General features: G+C 38.8%; 1 protein-coding gene across 5 annotated transcripts in view; it reads right to left on the bottom strand.

Annotated features, from left to right (window-relative positions):
• The window catches only part of enox1 (ecto-NOX disulfide-thiol exchanger 1), a 143,956-nt gene that overhangs the window by 43,183 nt on the left and 86,002 nt on the right, over positions 1–14,771 (bottom strand). For all 5 annotated transcript variants that reach the window (XM_012923287.3, XM_012923288.3, XM_004566310.4 and 2 more), the window contains 2 exons: positions 8,051–8,199; positions 7,239–7,373 (listed from right to left, as the gene is read on the bottom strand). In XM_012923287.3, coding sequence (XP_012778741.1) covers positions 7,239–7,373; positions 8,051–8,060 — 145 coding nt within the window. In that variant the 5' untranslated portion in view covers positions 8,061–8,199. The remainder of the gene's footprint in view (positions 1–7,238; positions 7,374–8,050; positions 8,200–14,771) is intronic.

Below are 14,771 nucleotides of genomic sequence, written 5' to 3'. Positions count from 1 at the left end.
TGATAATAAAGAAAAGTTGACGATCTGTAACAGGTCTGACTCTAAAGTCTTTGAGACCTTTTTGAAAAAACTTGTTGGCAGGACATCTAAACAGCAGGAGGAGGAGTTCAGTTTACCTAAGATGTCCTCCAGGTCTTTGCTGTTAATAGGTTGAAACTGTTTCATGGTGTTTAAACAGTTTTTTGGTGGACACAGTACATATCCTGGATCTGCTGTTGATGTACCAATTGCTTGTCTAATTTCTTGGATTTTTTCTGTGAAGAATTTGGCAAAGTCATTGCAGGCCATGGTCGAATGAAGTTCAGCTGCCACTGACACAGGAGGGTTTGTTAGCCTGTCAACTGTAGAAAATAGGCATTGCAAATCCCTTAAAACAAATGTGCCAAAACCTGTGGTTGCTGAAATGAGTCCGGTTCTAAAAGCATCTCACTCCCAAGAGATGGATGCCAGGTGACCATACCCAGGTGCTAGCAGAGGCTTCACCTCTGCTAGTTGAGAGCTTACCTGTGGTTAATTGCACCCAGCCAAAAGTTATGCTTTTGACAAGTCATTTTCATAAGTTAGGGCAGCAATGAAGCGTCTCCATTTTTGTCCTTCCTTACAGTAGCCAACTCATTTGTATGTTAGTCAACACTATTTATTACATATCTGCCTCTTTGCATCTATACCATACATGAAGGCAACTACTTCAGTTTGCAAGTGTTAGCCGATAACTTTACACTCCACCGGCTCGTCACTTCTGCCTCCAAATGACCAAGATGACAGAGGATTGATTAGATGCTAAAATGTTAGATGATATATATTCATCAAATATTTTGTGCCTCTCAGATAAGGTAAGTGATGCTCTTATTCATTTGTTTTAGATTGTTTTTCTTTCCATTCACAAGTAGATAAAGGTCTTTTGATGAATTTCAATTAAAAAAATGTATATAGCACCAAATCACAACAACAGTCAAGATAAGAACCAGGCTCAGAGAGGGGCGCCCGTCTGCCATGACCGGTTGGGGGTGAGGGGAGGAAGACGGGATGAAATACACAGTGTGGAGAGAGGAGCTGTAGTAGGGAGCAAAAAGGAAAGTTTTACACCTAATCTTAAAAGTAGAGAGAGTGTCTGTCTCCCAAATGCAGGTTGAAATATCTTGTTATAGGGCCATCAGCCTGCAGCAGATATTCATGAGGATGGGTGTGTTACATATGGAACTGACAAAGATTCAGACTTTGGAAGGATGAGGACAGTTTTGGAGAGCATTCCAGAAGATGAATACTACTCCTTAGATTTTGTCAGTCCCCACGCTGCTGAGCTCAAGCTGAGATTTGCACAAAGGGAGTGATGTGGCCTGGTGCTTCACATCCTTCAATAAATAATACATTTGATTGATTATTAGATAAACCCTCCACAAAAAAGCCTCATAAAAGCATTTCTTGGAGAAAAATGGCCTTTATGCTGGTAATCTTTGGTCAGCACAATGCTAATAATTCCAGACATATACTAATTTGTACTCAGCATTAGATCACACCGAGTGCTGCAGGGTAAAACACATTTTGTTTAGCAAAGAGAAAAATGCTTCATGTACTCTTTATTACACATCTTGAGGCTTATAAAAAGAAGAAAAAACACTTGAGAGATAATCCTCCATTAATCTGACCACATAGAGCCAAGATGCATTCAGAGATTCTTCAGGTCTTAGGAAAACTCATTAAAACGGCATCTGCGATACCCTCGACAGGTAAATTACACATCTCCTTGCCACACATTCATCATAATCACAAAAGGCTGGTTTTGTTCATAGCTTTTCCTCCAGGAGCCAAAGTGATTCAAGCCAGGTTCATTTCTCTGGCTGAGAGCTCTGCTGCGACTGCCAGACTCAGAAACAGAGGAAGGAATATAAGGAAGAAAAACACACACACACACACACACACACACACACACACACACACACACACACACACACACACACACACACACACACACACTAGTAACTGAAAAAAATTAAAACCAGAGCCATGAAGTAAAAAGACAGGCTCTGACAGTAGAAAAACAGTGATCGTGCCTTTAACTGTGCTTATTTAGTACTATACACTGGAACCACTGACAGAAACGCGTAGCATTGACCATGCTGCGAAACATCTGGCTGTGATTAACATCAAGGTGAGAGCTCATCAGTCACGACACACCCATACAATGAAAAGTGAGCATTTAAATGTATCCTAATTGTAATCTTAACACAAATCACACTGGAGCTCTGACCTACATGGCCTCGTTTTTAGCCCTTAACAAATGGGTCCAGGTTTCACACATGTTTCCACTTTACAATATCATAACAAATGACTCTGCATATTAGTTCAAAGTGTTGGTACTTGTAATAAACTTAAATATATATACTTTTTAGATTCTGGACTTTTTTAACTGCATTACATCTGTGCAATAGCTAGGGTTAGCAGGATTAACATTAAAGTTTGCTTCTTATAACACAGAACGACAGAAGCTGCAGTTAGGAAAGTTTACCTGCTTTATTTTTAGTCTTGAAGATTGGCCTTTGCACCTTTTGCTTAATGTTGCATTGTGACACTGTGGGCGTATAAGGAGACGAGACGACGAGAGGGCATCAGGTTCTTACAGGATTCTGTTTATTTTGTACAGATAACACAAAATGTGAAATGATGCAGCATCAATGGTCATTTACTTTTGTTTCAGGCATTGCTTCTGTTGATTCTCACTGTAACTGTAACTCAAGTTAAGTCCAAACTAATTTATAAATAATTCTTGGTTTAAGCTGCTCAAATACACAGCAGGAAATTTGGTTCGCCCACCAGCTGCACTGGGCCCAGCAATCTTTAAGTCTTCTCTAAATTCATCAGGTCCACTTATGTGATGTCACAGGCTCCGCGTGCTTTGTCCTGCAGTGGTCTTTTTATATAGGGTCAAACAAACAACCTGCAAAAATCCAAACTACTATCAAGAAATCACCAAAGCAGACTGAGAGAACACAGATGAAACATACACACCAAAGAGAGATAAAAGGGCACAAGATGAACTGAAATGAGGCAGAGATGTGGGTGGGGAAAAGAACAAAGGGGAGCCACATGAGGAACTAAACTTCACAATAAAACACAAAGTAAACTCAGATCCACACACACATACTATTTTATTACTTTAAATAAAGTCTCTGAATACTATCAGCACCTCCTAGAAACGTATGAAAGCAGAAACACATGTTTCTGTGGTATGACCCTTCAAAAGACACATATCTGATCCACTCATCCGTCTTTTTTTTCTGTCCGCCTTTCATTACCTAAACGTTCCCTCCCTCCCTGTAGTTTAACAAGGGAAGAGAGCTGCAGATGTTGCCAGAGGTGTAGTCTCATCACATCATCAGAGTGAAAGAGCATGTCATCATTTTAATATTTCCACTCGGATCCACAGGAATTTGGTTGCTACGATGCTGTTTGTCCCTCCCTACAACAGCTCCTCTCTCCTCATTGTGGCTTCACTCAGTTAAATCCATGCATTCAATTATTCTGGACTTAACACACACACACAAACAACAACTCAACAAATCTCCCCACGTGCTCACATATTAAAGCCCCACAATGCAGCACTTATACAACGACAGCTCTTACATGGTAACACACATGCGACCATAAAGCTCAGACAAATCCCCACGTCTCAGAAAGACAATTTCGTAAATAGATCCTGAGGTGAAATTAAGCCCAGAGAAAGAGAAAACGAAACAGAGCAGCTAGACACAGAACTTAGTGTAGTTTTAGTTGAAATAACAAGTGAGAGCGGTTAGTCTGGAGCACAGCCACACTGTACACCCTGCTGAGGGACACAGAAAGCTCAGTTTTTAGTTGTGGCCTTGCATATATTTCTCTGGTTACACTTCATAGTCCGCCGGGCACTTTTTGAGGTATATGGTTTACATATGAAAAAAGAAGAAAAAAAAGAGAGAACAAAACAGCAGTATTTATTATGTCCAGATGTTTCAGTTTATATTGAGACGAATGCTTTTTCCAGCCCTGCCCTCTTTAGCAAAGTGTCACAGTTTGATATATCTGGAAAATTTCTGCCTGCTGATGCAAGAAGCACTCTGTTCTTATAACAACACACAGATTATAAGAAAATGTCCAGCGTTCATAATGATTAATATCTGCTTTGTGGTCCAGGAACGCTCCAAAGATTCACAGGAAGAATCTGTTGGGGGATAATTACAGTTTTTTACAGACGCTAGGACACATTTCTCAATACTTAGGTCACTTTTGCAAAACTCTTCACACAATCCTCCTAACTGACCGTCAGCTTGGCAAAGCAGTTCATTTCACATTCAAAATGCACTACAACTACCAAAACACTTCATTCAGGTCTCAAATAAACTCATTCTTCCAGAACACTAGCAAAGTTTGACAGCCGACAAACACACTTTGTCACCCACAAAACAATGACCTAAAAAACACTAACAACATGTAGCATTACACAGTGTTTTCCTGTGTAAAACAAGGACACATCTCTGTTTATAATTTCAATATATGTTACTGGAATGAATCAGACATCATGCAGAATTCGTTAATATTTGTTTATGTATTTTTATTTTTTTGCACTAAGTAATCCCAAAATACAAGAATTTGTATACACACCATCCACTGATACACATACAATAGTAATGCTATTCCACTCCATTTCTGGCTGGGTCCATGTTTACATCACAAAAAAACCTATTCAGCAGTTGTCTCCTTTTGTAATGAAATTGAAGGAGTAACATCTGTGTAGATGTTCATCTACAATGAGAATCAGCTGTGGCTGGTTAAACTGCATTTTTAGATTGGAAATATGTTTCAATAAAATATTGCTGTTGGATTTTGCTGTCTTTTCAAGTTTTGCATTGTGTTATTGTTTTGACCATGAGTTTAACAGTTTTGAAAACAGTATGTAAGCACATGCAAAATGTCCTGTACGTACAAAGATTTTTGGCAGTTGTTGTGTCTGAGTGAGAAGATAATTCATGAAATTTGAGAGATGTAGTCATTGAATGCATTTTGTGCCAAAACAATGATAACTGGTCCTCAGTTTAGCCTACATAGACTTCTGTTGTGCTCACTGTGTGAGGAGTTTTGCAAACGTGACCTAAGTATTGAGAAATGTGTCCTAGCGTCTGTAAAAAACTGTAATAGGAGAGCAAAGAAAGGCTGCAGAGCAGTGCTGGCTGGTACATTTAGTGTTGGCTGAGAAGTGATAAAAGCAGTCAGGAAGTTACATTTAAGTTTTAGATTTGTTACTGAAACAGAATTAAATACAAGTATTTTCCAAAAATTTCTTCCGATTAAATAAAAGCCAAAATTTTTTTTTAAAGCAAGTGAAAGAGAATTTCACAAAGGATGAAATACTAGAAAAACATCCTATCGTTCTGACATGCTCGGTGGGTTTGTTGGGGTAGCAGGTTATTATATGACATCGTTCTCAATGTCATTGTGTCCTCATGCTAAATGTATGCATCATTGATTTAGTCAAAACAAAACAAACCAAAAAAAGATAGATGTTTGCACATGTGTTCAGGTCAGGTCCGACTAACTGCTTCATCCAGAATAAATAAATAATAATGACTAAATTCGTTTCAGGTTGCTTTTCTCCCTATCAAGTAACCAGTTCCATCGCTGAGCCGCAGGTCTTCCAACAATCCTCACATGGTTCCCATCCCGTGTCCCCCTCTGTAGCCAACTATGGTGCACATTTGTGCACACCCTGTTTTTCTTGTTTTGGACTGATTCACACGGATTCAGTGATATTTCTGAGCCCCAGGTTACAATCAAACACAGGACATGCAGGCTTGAATAAAAAAAGTTCAATGATACACCTAGGTTTTTACTTTTACCAAGAAATAACACGGCAAGGACAGGATGTACTAACAGCTTGTATGAGTGCAAAACTTTCTCTAAGCACAGGAGAACGTGGGATTTACTAAAGAAATGTTTAGTAAATGTTTAGTGATGGAAAGGCATGGTCAGTAATTTTGATGTATCCAGAGAACAACTCTCTCAACTCTTTTTGATTTTGCTCATTAATCAAAACATATTGATTCTTTTCCACTGCCTCACATCAACCTGACTTTCATGTTGTTTCCAGTCAGCACCAGATATGCAAAACTCACTTCTCCAATTTTTCTCACTGTTCAGTCTGTTTCTCAGGGCCCAGATAACAGGCTGTTATCTGGCTTACAGACTCAAGCCTTTTTAGTGCTGGTGGAAGTGGTGGGACCATAACATTACCTCGTGTGGTGAGTGATTTTATTTCCATCTGGAGAATTTGAGAGTCTCTTTAGGTAACATTAAGTGGTAATAACTGAAGCAATACAGCCCTTGTACCTTCTACATGAAGACCTGTAATATACATATCCACAGATTTATGGTTGCTGAGAGCTTCTGAAACTGAGACAATCAAATACAAACCAATGCATTCATTGGACAAACAGGGCCTGGATCCAGAAATGATCGAGCAGCATATAAGTTTATTCACCTTACTTAACATCTGTCACATATCCATGATATTTACAGAGCGAATACGACGACTTCTGATATTTCACAGGTGTTTATATAATTACTCTCTTTTTAAAAAATCCACTTAACTCCATCCTCGAGGTTTTCGTAACATGAACGTGCTGCTAGTTAACAGGCCACCTGTTGTTTTTTTCTCACATAAGAGGTGATAGGGTTAAAACACTGAGCTGCACTGCTAAAATTCTGCTAAAATGAGAACATGCTTCCTTATTTCCATGATTGTACTTGAAGTAATTGTTTTGAATGAATGAGACAAATGAGCCAAGAACTTTTAATTATTGGTAATCTAAACAGTTCAGAAAATGTTGTGAACCTGGGTGTCAGAACAGAATCAATCACCAGTGTGACAAAAAAATTCATTGGTGAAACCTCAGTAACACAAGTTGGACAATGTAGAGTGGAAGTTTGTAGGGTAAGGATATGATTCTGAATAAACAGAACCAGCCCTTTAAAATATTCCTAAATCAACCTTCATATCCATCCTTGGGATCAGCTTGGGATATATATATATATATGATGATGATGGGCTGGATAAAGGGTAATAAAGATGATGATAATTGCTAGGGTGTAATCCTTTCATTGATCCTTAAGTCAAATAAAAAGTTTGCATACAACAAAAATATTCAATATAATTAACCATCGATGGTTTCCAGTGAAATAAATTTTGTAAAGTTGAGAGTAGAAGGTACCTGAAACCAGCTGCTGCCCGCTGATGCCCATGGGCATGATGCCCAGGTTGTTCATGGCCGTGGCCCAGGCTCCATGATCAGCGACAGGAACACTAATGTGGTTCTGCTCAGCACCCAGGTTGCCTACACCATCAGCTGTTGTAGCAGAGACAAGCAAAACACATTGAATGCAATACAGGATGAAACTGCATTAAATGAGAAGGTAATATTTTCTGGGAAAGGGTTTTAAAAAGTGTGGGGATGGCTCGTATTACAAAATTCGATATTGCTTTTCAATAAGCTACCAGTGTGACTGTCTTGTACAGAAAGCGAAGTATTAAGCCAAGCTCACAAGTGTTTTATAACGAGTCTTTCAGAATCAGCCGGCACACTTTGAGTGTTAACTTAGCAAAGTTTTAGCTGCAGGAGTTCCTGAAGGCTCCTGTGATAAATTCTGCTGTAGAAAATAGATCCAGTCACGATAACAAAAGGAGATTGCAGAGCACAACCGGGGACAAAATATGTCAAACAGCCGAGTATTGCTGTCACAGAAGATGAGCTCAGAAATGGTCAGAGGAAGTTATTTTGATACTTTCAATCCCCTGTAACTGACAGATCAGGCATACAAATGTGGAGAAAAGGCTTCAACAAGGAGGACTGTCTTCCACGTGGATTTATGCTATCTCTGGGAAACTTTCCCAACAGAATCCTGGCAAAGTTTTTTCTCTCCTTTCTTGCAAAAAAAGGAAAAAACACACACACACACACAGAAGAAAAACATGGCCTAACAAAGTTGGCCTATCTTCAGAAAGTACAGTAAATTCAATATGTACCACTGGCCATAGCAGGGGGTCTTTTCTCTCCACTCTCTGCAGTCCTGTCATCAGATCTTTCCTCCGGCTGACGGTAAGATGGAGGGATGGATTATTGGCTGGGAGAACACAGGGGCCCATCCACTCCAAGCCACAGTCACAGTCCACCTCTGGAATACAAAAAAAAAGGAAGTTAAGGACTTTGAAACATGGCAAAGTCCAAAAAAAATCCTTGAGACTGGAAATGAATCACTAAGCCAGAAGTTGATGCAAGAGCAGAGAAATCTTTAGGCAATTAGGAAGAAATGCTCCAATCCCAGCTGACTTTCTACCAAGAAAAGAAGCTTAAAGCAGACACACGTACACACACATATACTGACACTTAAGCAGCAGTTTCTAATCTTAGAAAACACACAGAACTGCGATATGAACTCCTCTCTCGCTGTTTAATACGCACACAGACACACACTTTATGTGTGTTGTTAGTGGGCCGGCATCTCGCTCATTAACAGTTTCCCACCCCTGCGCTGAGCCGAGCTGTCGACGCCACACGGAGAACATCAGAGGAACAAACTGACAGCGCTCGGTGACGCTGAACAAATCCCACATTTCTGTGTGACAGGCCGGTTTTTCAGCTGCATCCATACCAATTACAAGCAGGAATCATGCAAAGCAACAACAGCACCATTGTTCCTGTGTCTTGACACCCACTGTGACCGTTTCTATAATTATGCTTTTCTTATTCAGTATAAATTTCAGTCAACCCACCACTTTGGTCCACATTGAGCTATATCAACAACTATAAGCCAGGATGCAATGAGGTTTTGTGCAGACATGATCCAAAGACGATGTGTTACATTTTCCCCCTTTGCTGCATTTACTGCATAACGTATATGTATAGAACTTAAAGTTTTAGCTCTTGGTTGAAATGTTTGGGTTTTGAACGGTAAATGGATTCTTACATAGTGCTTTTCTACTCTGCTGGAGCACTCAATACACTTTATACAACTTGCGTCACTCACGTCAGCATTTTTCTATGCTTAAGTGCTTTCAATATAACATTCACTCTATGACAGAAGCATCAAAGACCAAGTTGGAGTTAGTATTTTGTCAAAGACTGGAGCAGCCAAGGATCAAACCATAAACTGTCCAATTAGCAGATGACCTGCTCTACAGCCACCCCAAGCTTACAGTACCTGGTGTTCCCAGGCGGTCTCCCATCCAAATACTAAGCGGGACTGACCCTCCTTTGCTTCTGAGATCAGACGGGATGGGTGTGCTCAGGGTGGTACAGCTATAAGCTGTGTTTTTAATGTGTATCAATGCATTTTGCCTCTGCTTATGGCACTCTATTGATTCATGTAATCTAATTATTCTGCCATTTAAATAGAACACTCAAGAAAATTACATTTTGATCTCGAAGGACCAGCCAGCTATTTTCTTTACTAATTTACTATGCTATGGGTCACTGATGGCTGGAGACCCCAGTATGCACTGCCACTAAGGAAGGGAAGGTTAGCAAGCAATGCTAACTAGCCTCCACTGGTCCAATTAGTGTCACAGGGGAAGTGCGGAGCAACATTTTGGCTCTTGGTAATTTAACTCATTATTGGGGATGTCATTTTATCTGGACTAACAGAAAAAGAAACAGAAAGCAAATAAACTACATTTAAATTTATAAAGGGAAAGACTTTAAAACAAGTTTGCTTTTTTTCTTGTCAGTGTTAAGGTAAACCAGAGATAATTCAGATAGACCTAACCTTCAGATCTGAAAAGTCAAGTAGGAAGTAGTTTTGAAATTATATATTTGTATGACTTCATTGTTCAATGATTAATGACATTAGAAAACAAATTTGTAAAGAGTTTAGAGTTTCAATTGATATTTTAAAGTCTTCCTGAACACACCATGGCATTCATTTAGTAAATTCAAGATCCATTTAGAGTAAAATAGATTCTAAAGCAGGATGCACTTTATGCCATTGCTTCATCACTGACTAGTCGACTCTCAGCCTGATCAACTCCTTGCTTACGTCCAGTTTCAACATATAAAGATGGCAATGGACAAAATGCCAAATGTAAGGAAACTTCCAAATGGGCTACTTCCATCTTTTATTTACATTTTGTGTTTTTGTGTACAACAGCAACCAGAGTTAGTGGCACTCCAGTGGCATATTAGATGTGCTTTAATGAGGTCTGACTCTGCTGAGGCTCATCTTTGGTGGGTTAATTAATGACCTATATGTTGGTGCTGGCATGTTTCCATCTGTCAGAACAGCAGCAAGATTTCCATTTCCTCGGTTTTTCACATTTTACACTGAGCTGGTGTTTAAATTATGAGAGCAGCAGTCAATAGAGGGAAAAGAAGGTCCTTCTGGCTGTAATTATTACTGACACATGTGAAAAATGACCCACATGTGCTTTGGACTCATTAAGCAGGTAATGTTTAAATCCCCCAACAACAAGAATGATGATTTCTATAAATATGTTGAAAAAAAAGGGTATGTGTCTTTAGAGGACTATAAAAGGTCGTCCTATCTCGAAGCTGCATTTGTCAGGAGTAGACTGTATCTTTGATGTAGGATTCAAAGTGTTTGACATGCTGAACACGTTGCCCTCACTCTCTCTCTGTCAGCCCACTCTGCTCTGCAGTAATCACCATTATTCACATCTGACACCAGGAAACCAGCTGAGCCCCGCAAAACATCCTGCTTTAATTGAGACACAATCATATCGATGACTTTTCATTAATGACCGCACACTACGACGTGCGGTTTAGGGAGGCCGAAAGTTAAATTCCAAAATGTACACTTTTCTTGCTGCAGTCATAAATCTTAATTAGTGTGAATGCTTGAAAAGCATTCACAGTATTGTTGTTGTAATCTTTATTATTATTATTATTATTATTATTATTATATTTTATTCTGTATTCCGTACGTTTTTTGTAATCCTACTCCTTCAAAACCGTTCAACTTAGAAAAACCATTCCAACACCGTTAGATTCCTATTCTTTTGGACAACACTGCTTCCATTTTTCATATTTTTAACATTTATATTTTTAATTTTATTCAACTTTATTCAACAAAAATTTATAATGTATTTCAATGGGGAGACCCTTCAAATCCTCATTCAACTTACTCATTTTTAAACTCTTACTACTTCCACATACATTGACATAGAGCCACCATTCAAACTTTAAAACGAAGACAAGACATTCAACTATTCAACTTGCATTTATCTTTTCAATATCTATTATACTTTTTCTTCAGTTCCAGTTTAAGTTTCATGATGTTTTTTCACCCGTTTCAGAGTTTATAATGGGTGTGTATGGGACGGAATGTTGGGGCTAGAGTGAGGCAGCTCAACTGCTAGAGTGAGAGGAGCAAAAAAAATAATCTTAAAATCTTTTTTAAAACTGCTGCTGTGTCCGCAGCGTTTGCTCTACAGGTATGATTTTACCCTCAAAACGTAGCCATGGCTGTCCTCTTTCATCCAATGTGTTTACTATTGTACTAGGTGTTATGGTTCTTTCATAAATGTCACCAATGCACAGCCTCCTCCCTCCAACTCTTCCATAGACTCTAATGTTAAAATGGCTCAGAAGGTTCGTTTGAAAATCAGAAGAGCATGGTGTCTTTCCACTGTCACCACGTCCATATAATAAACTCCACAGACATGAAAACTGAGAATTTGGTAGACTAGACATTGCTGTCGCTCACAGTGAAAGAATTTTGTCAATACGACTTTTACTTTTCATTTGGGAACGATTTGTTTCGGCCTGACTTTTCTGTTCATTTTAAGCAGCAAAAGTGAGGTGCATGTCTGTGTCCGTGTGTATGGAGCCATTGGGTGCGGTCACTATAGCAACCAGGCTCACACCTGCCTGCTTAACGAGCTCTGCCTGCCACTCTGCCAAGATTCATCTTAAACACTTCTCTTTCAACTGCTGCTGTGTCCACAGTGTTAAAGCCATCATTTTACCCTCAAAACGTCGCCATCGTTGTTCTTTTTCCAACATCTTGTCTTTCAAAGCTCAGAGATGTAAACTTTTTAAACTGTGTGGGTCCAAGTGGAGGGATCACATTTTAGTCATTCAGTGATTCAAAGAATATGACCTTTTAATATTCTTTCAGATGTTTTCTGACTCTAAATGTTCTTTTCTCATTTCTTAGGTTTTTCTAATTTACAATTAAAACATTTTCAGCTTTTTTCCAACTTCTTCTTCTGTGTAACCTTCAGCTTTTAGCAGTTCAGCACTTTTGTTTTCAGGTTAAATTCGGGGTTTTTTTTTTATCTCATTCAAAATTTTTAACTTAAATTCAGTAATTATTTCATTTCAATGCATACATTCAGATTCAAGCATTCACACTGCAGTTTCTTCAGAAAATGCACTTTCTAGTTATAAATGTGATGATTGGACAATATTTGCAGTTTCAGTGAAAATGTTTGCCTTTGCTGCAGGCCTCATCAGAACAGATCGGTTTTGTTTGTGTCACTGGCACAGTCTCAGCACTGAGGAGGCAGCCAATCAAATACCGCCGCACTGAAGATTTACATGTGTAGAGCATATAGGACACGTGTTTAAAGTAAATGAAGATGGATGATTCTCACATATCAGAGCACAAAGATGCACAGTCATTTCCAAAGAGACGAACCTTTAACCTAGACCCCGAACTGATCCCTCAAACCACATCTTAACCTTGAAAGAGCCTGATAAAGGAATGAGGACCTGAGAAAAATGTCCTCACAAAGACAGGCGAACCTAAGCACACACACATCCTGCAGGCAGAATTAGGTCCCCGGCGATACGGTGGGGGGATTGTGGATGAAGCAAAGGCTTTTGACAGGCTGAGGAGGCTGCTTCGCTGCAGCATCGCAGGAAGTTCACAAGTTTAAGAATGATTTATCTTGCATAAAAAAGGCACTTAGCACAATAGCAGTTTGGCTCCGAAGACGGCCTTGTCTCCAGCACCACCAGCAGACTGCGTCACTGTATAGCAGACTCTTGTAATGTGATACTGCACTGCTTATGCTACACAGTTAGTCACAAATTAGACTTACATGTGTTTAAATGCTGCATATTATTTATGAAGCCAACAGAAGTTACGTTTAAACGTGTCAATAAAAGTCAATAAAATTTCAAATCACACAAAAGAATAGTAACGACATCCACAAAGTTGACTGACACAACACTGTGTGTGACATTAACAAACTCCAGATCCTAATGACTTTGGTTTGCTGCTCAGCAGGTAATTGTGTGGATGCTTTAAGCATCCACACTATTGAGTTCCTCTTGGGACTTCCGTACACTTTTTGGCACTTAACTACTTCCACAATTTTCAGCCGATTTTCACCGTTCAAATTTTAAAATATTCTGCTATTTCTGCTAATTCCTGCTATGTCTTTTGGTATTTTTCACTATTATACTTTTTAAAATATTAAGCTTAATTTGTCCCATTGAAATGAATGGGAAACTTCTGCAATTCTGCTAAAATTTGCTTGTTTCTGAAACTTAACTACTTCCTCATATTTTCACGTAGAACAACCATTCAAACTTTAAAATGTTCTCAAATTATTGGGCTATTCAGGTATGATTCAGCTTTTTCAAATCTTTTACCGTTTTACCTTTATGCCTCTTAAAGTTTTCAGTTGCAAAATTGTGATTTTTCACAAAATACATGCGTTGTTATGGTTGCTATGCACTTGGCTTCCAGTGTGCCACTGAAGGTTTTGCAGTCTTCTCTTCATGTCCGAACAACTTCTTGCTACTTGCTCAATCTTCACTCAACTTCCACAAATTATACATCAAAACGTAGGTATTTTTGCTGGGTTTCCGAAAATGGTCATTTGTTTGAGGGGAGTCGTCATTATGAGAAATAGACTGCAAAAATCCTGTGTCTCTCTGTGCTGCGTGCACCTGTTTTGGCGGGAAAAAGTGCACAGGCTCTCTGATTGGTGGATTCAAATTCAGCAGCTCCAAGGCTGCTTGACTGAGCTAGAAACTTACTTCTCTCTCTCTGTGTGTGTGTGTGTGTGTGTGTGTGTGAGTGAGAGAGAGAGAGAGAGAGAGAGAGAGAGAGAGAGAGAGAGAGAGAGAGAGAGAGAGAGAGGGGAAGCCTTTTTATGGGATGATCTCATTGTAAGATTCACTGAATTGGATCTTGTGTGTGTCTCTCTCTGTGCATGTGTGTTTCCATATGTGTCCATATTTGTGATTGTGTGGCTGTTATATTTTTTTTTGCCAATTTTTTTCATTTAACAAGTATATTTGAGGGACCCTTAGCATGTTCAGCATTTTTTCAGCTGTCCATTTTGCTTTTCCAATTTTTCTGTTTAAGTTATTACTATTGTGCTAAATCATACTATTTCTGCTATTTTATAAGATTTGTGCTAAATATAGTATTTCTGTCAAATTATAGTATTTGTGCTAAAACATAGTATTGATTTAAAATTACAATATTCATAGTTCATCACAGTGTCTCTGGTAAATCACAGTATTTCTGCTCTGTTGTACTATTTTTCTAAATCATAGTGTTTCTGTAATGCTTAAGTATTTTTGGCTAAATATATTCTTTCTGTTATCTTATACTATTTCTCCTAAATTCTTGTATTTTTGAGAAGTTATCATGTTTCTGGTAAGTTACAATATTTCTGCTAAGTTCTGCTATGCTATTGTATTTCTGCCAAGTATTATGTTTCCTCTAAGATATTGCAGTTCTGCTAAGTTATTCCATTTTAGCAAAGT

The sequence above is a fragment of the Maylandia zebra genome, linkage group LG16 (genome assembly GCF_041146795.1).
Source record: "Maylandia zebra isolate NMK-2024a linkage group LG16, Mzebra_GT3a, whole genome shotgun sequence".
NCBI lineage: Eukaryota > Metazoa > Chordata > Actinopteri > Cichliformes > Cichlidae > Maylandia > Maylandia zebra.
This window is presented reverse-complemented; position numbering and strand designations above follow the sequence as displayed.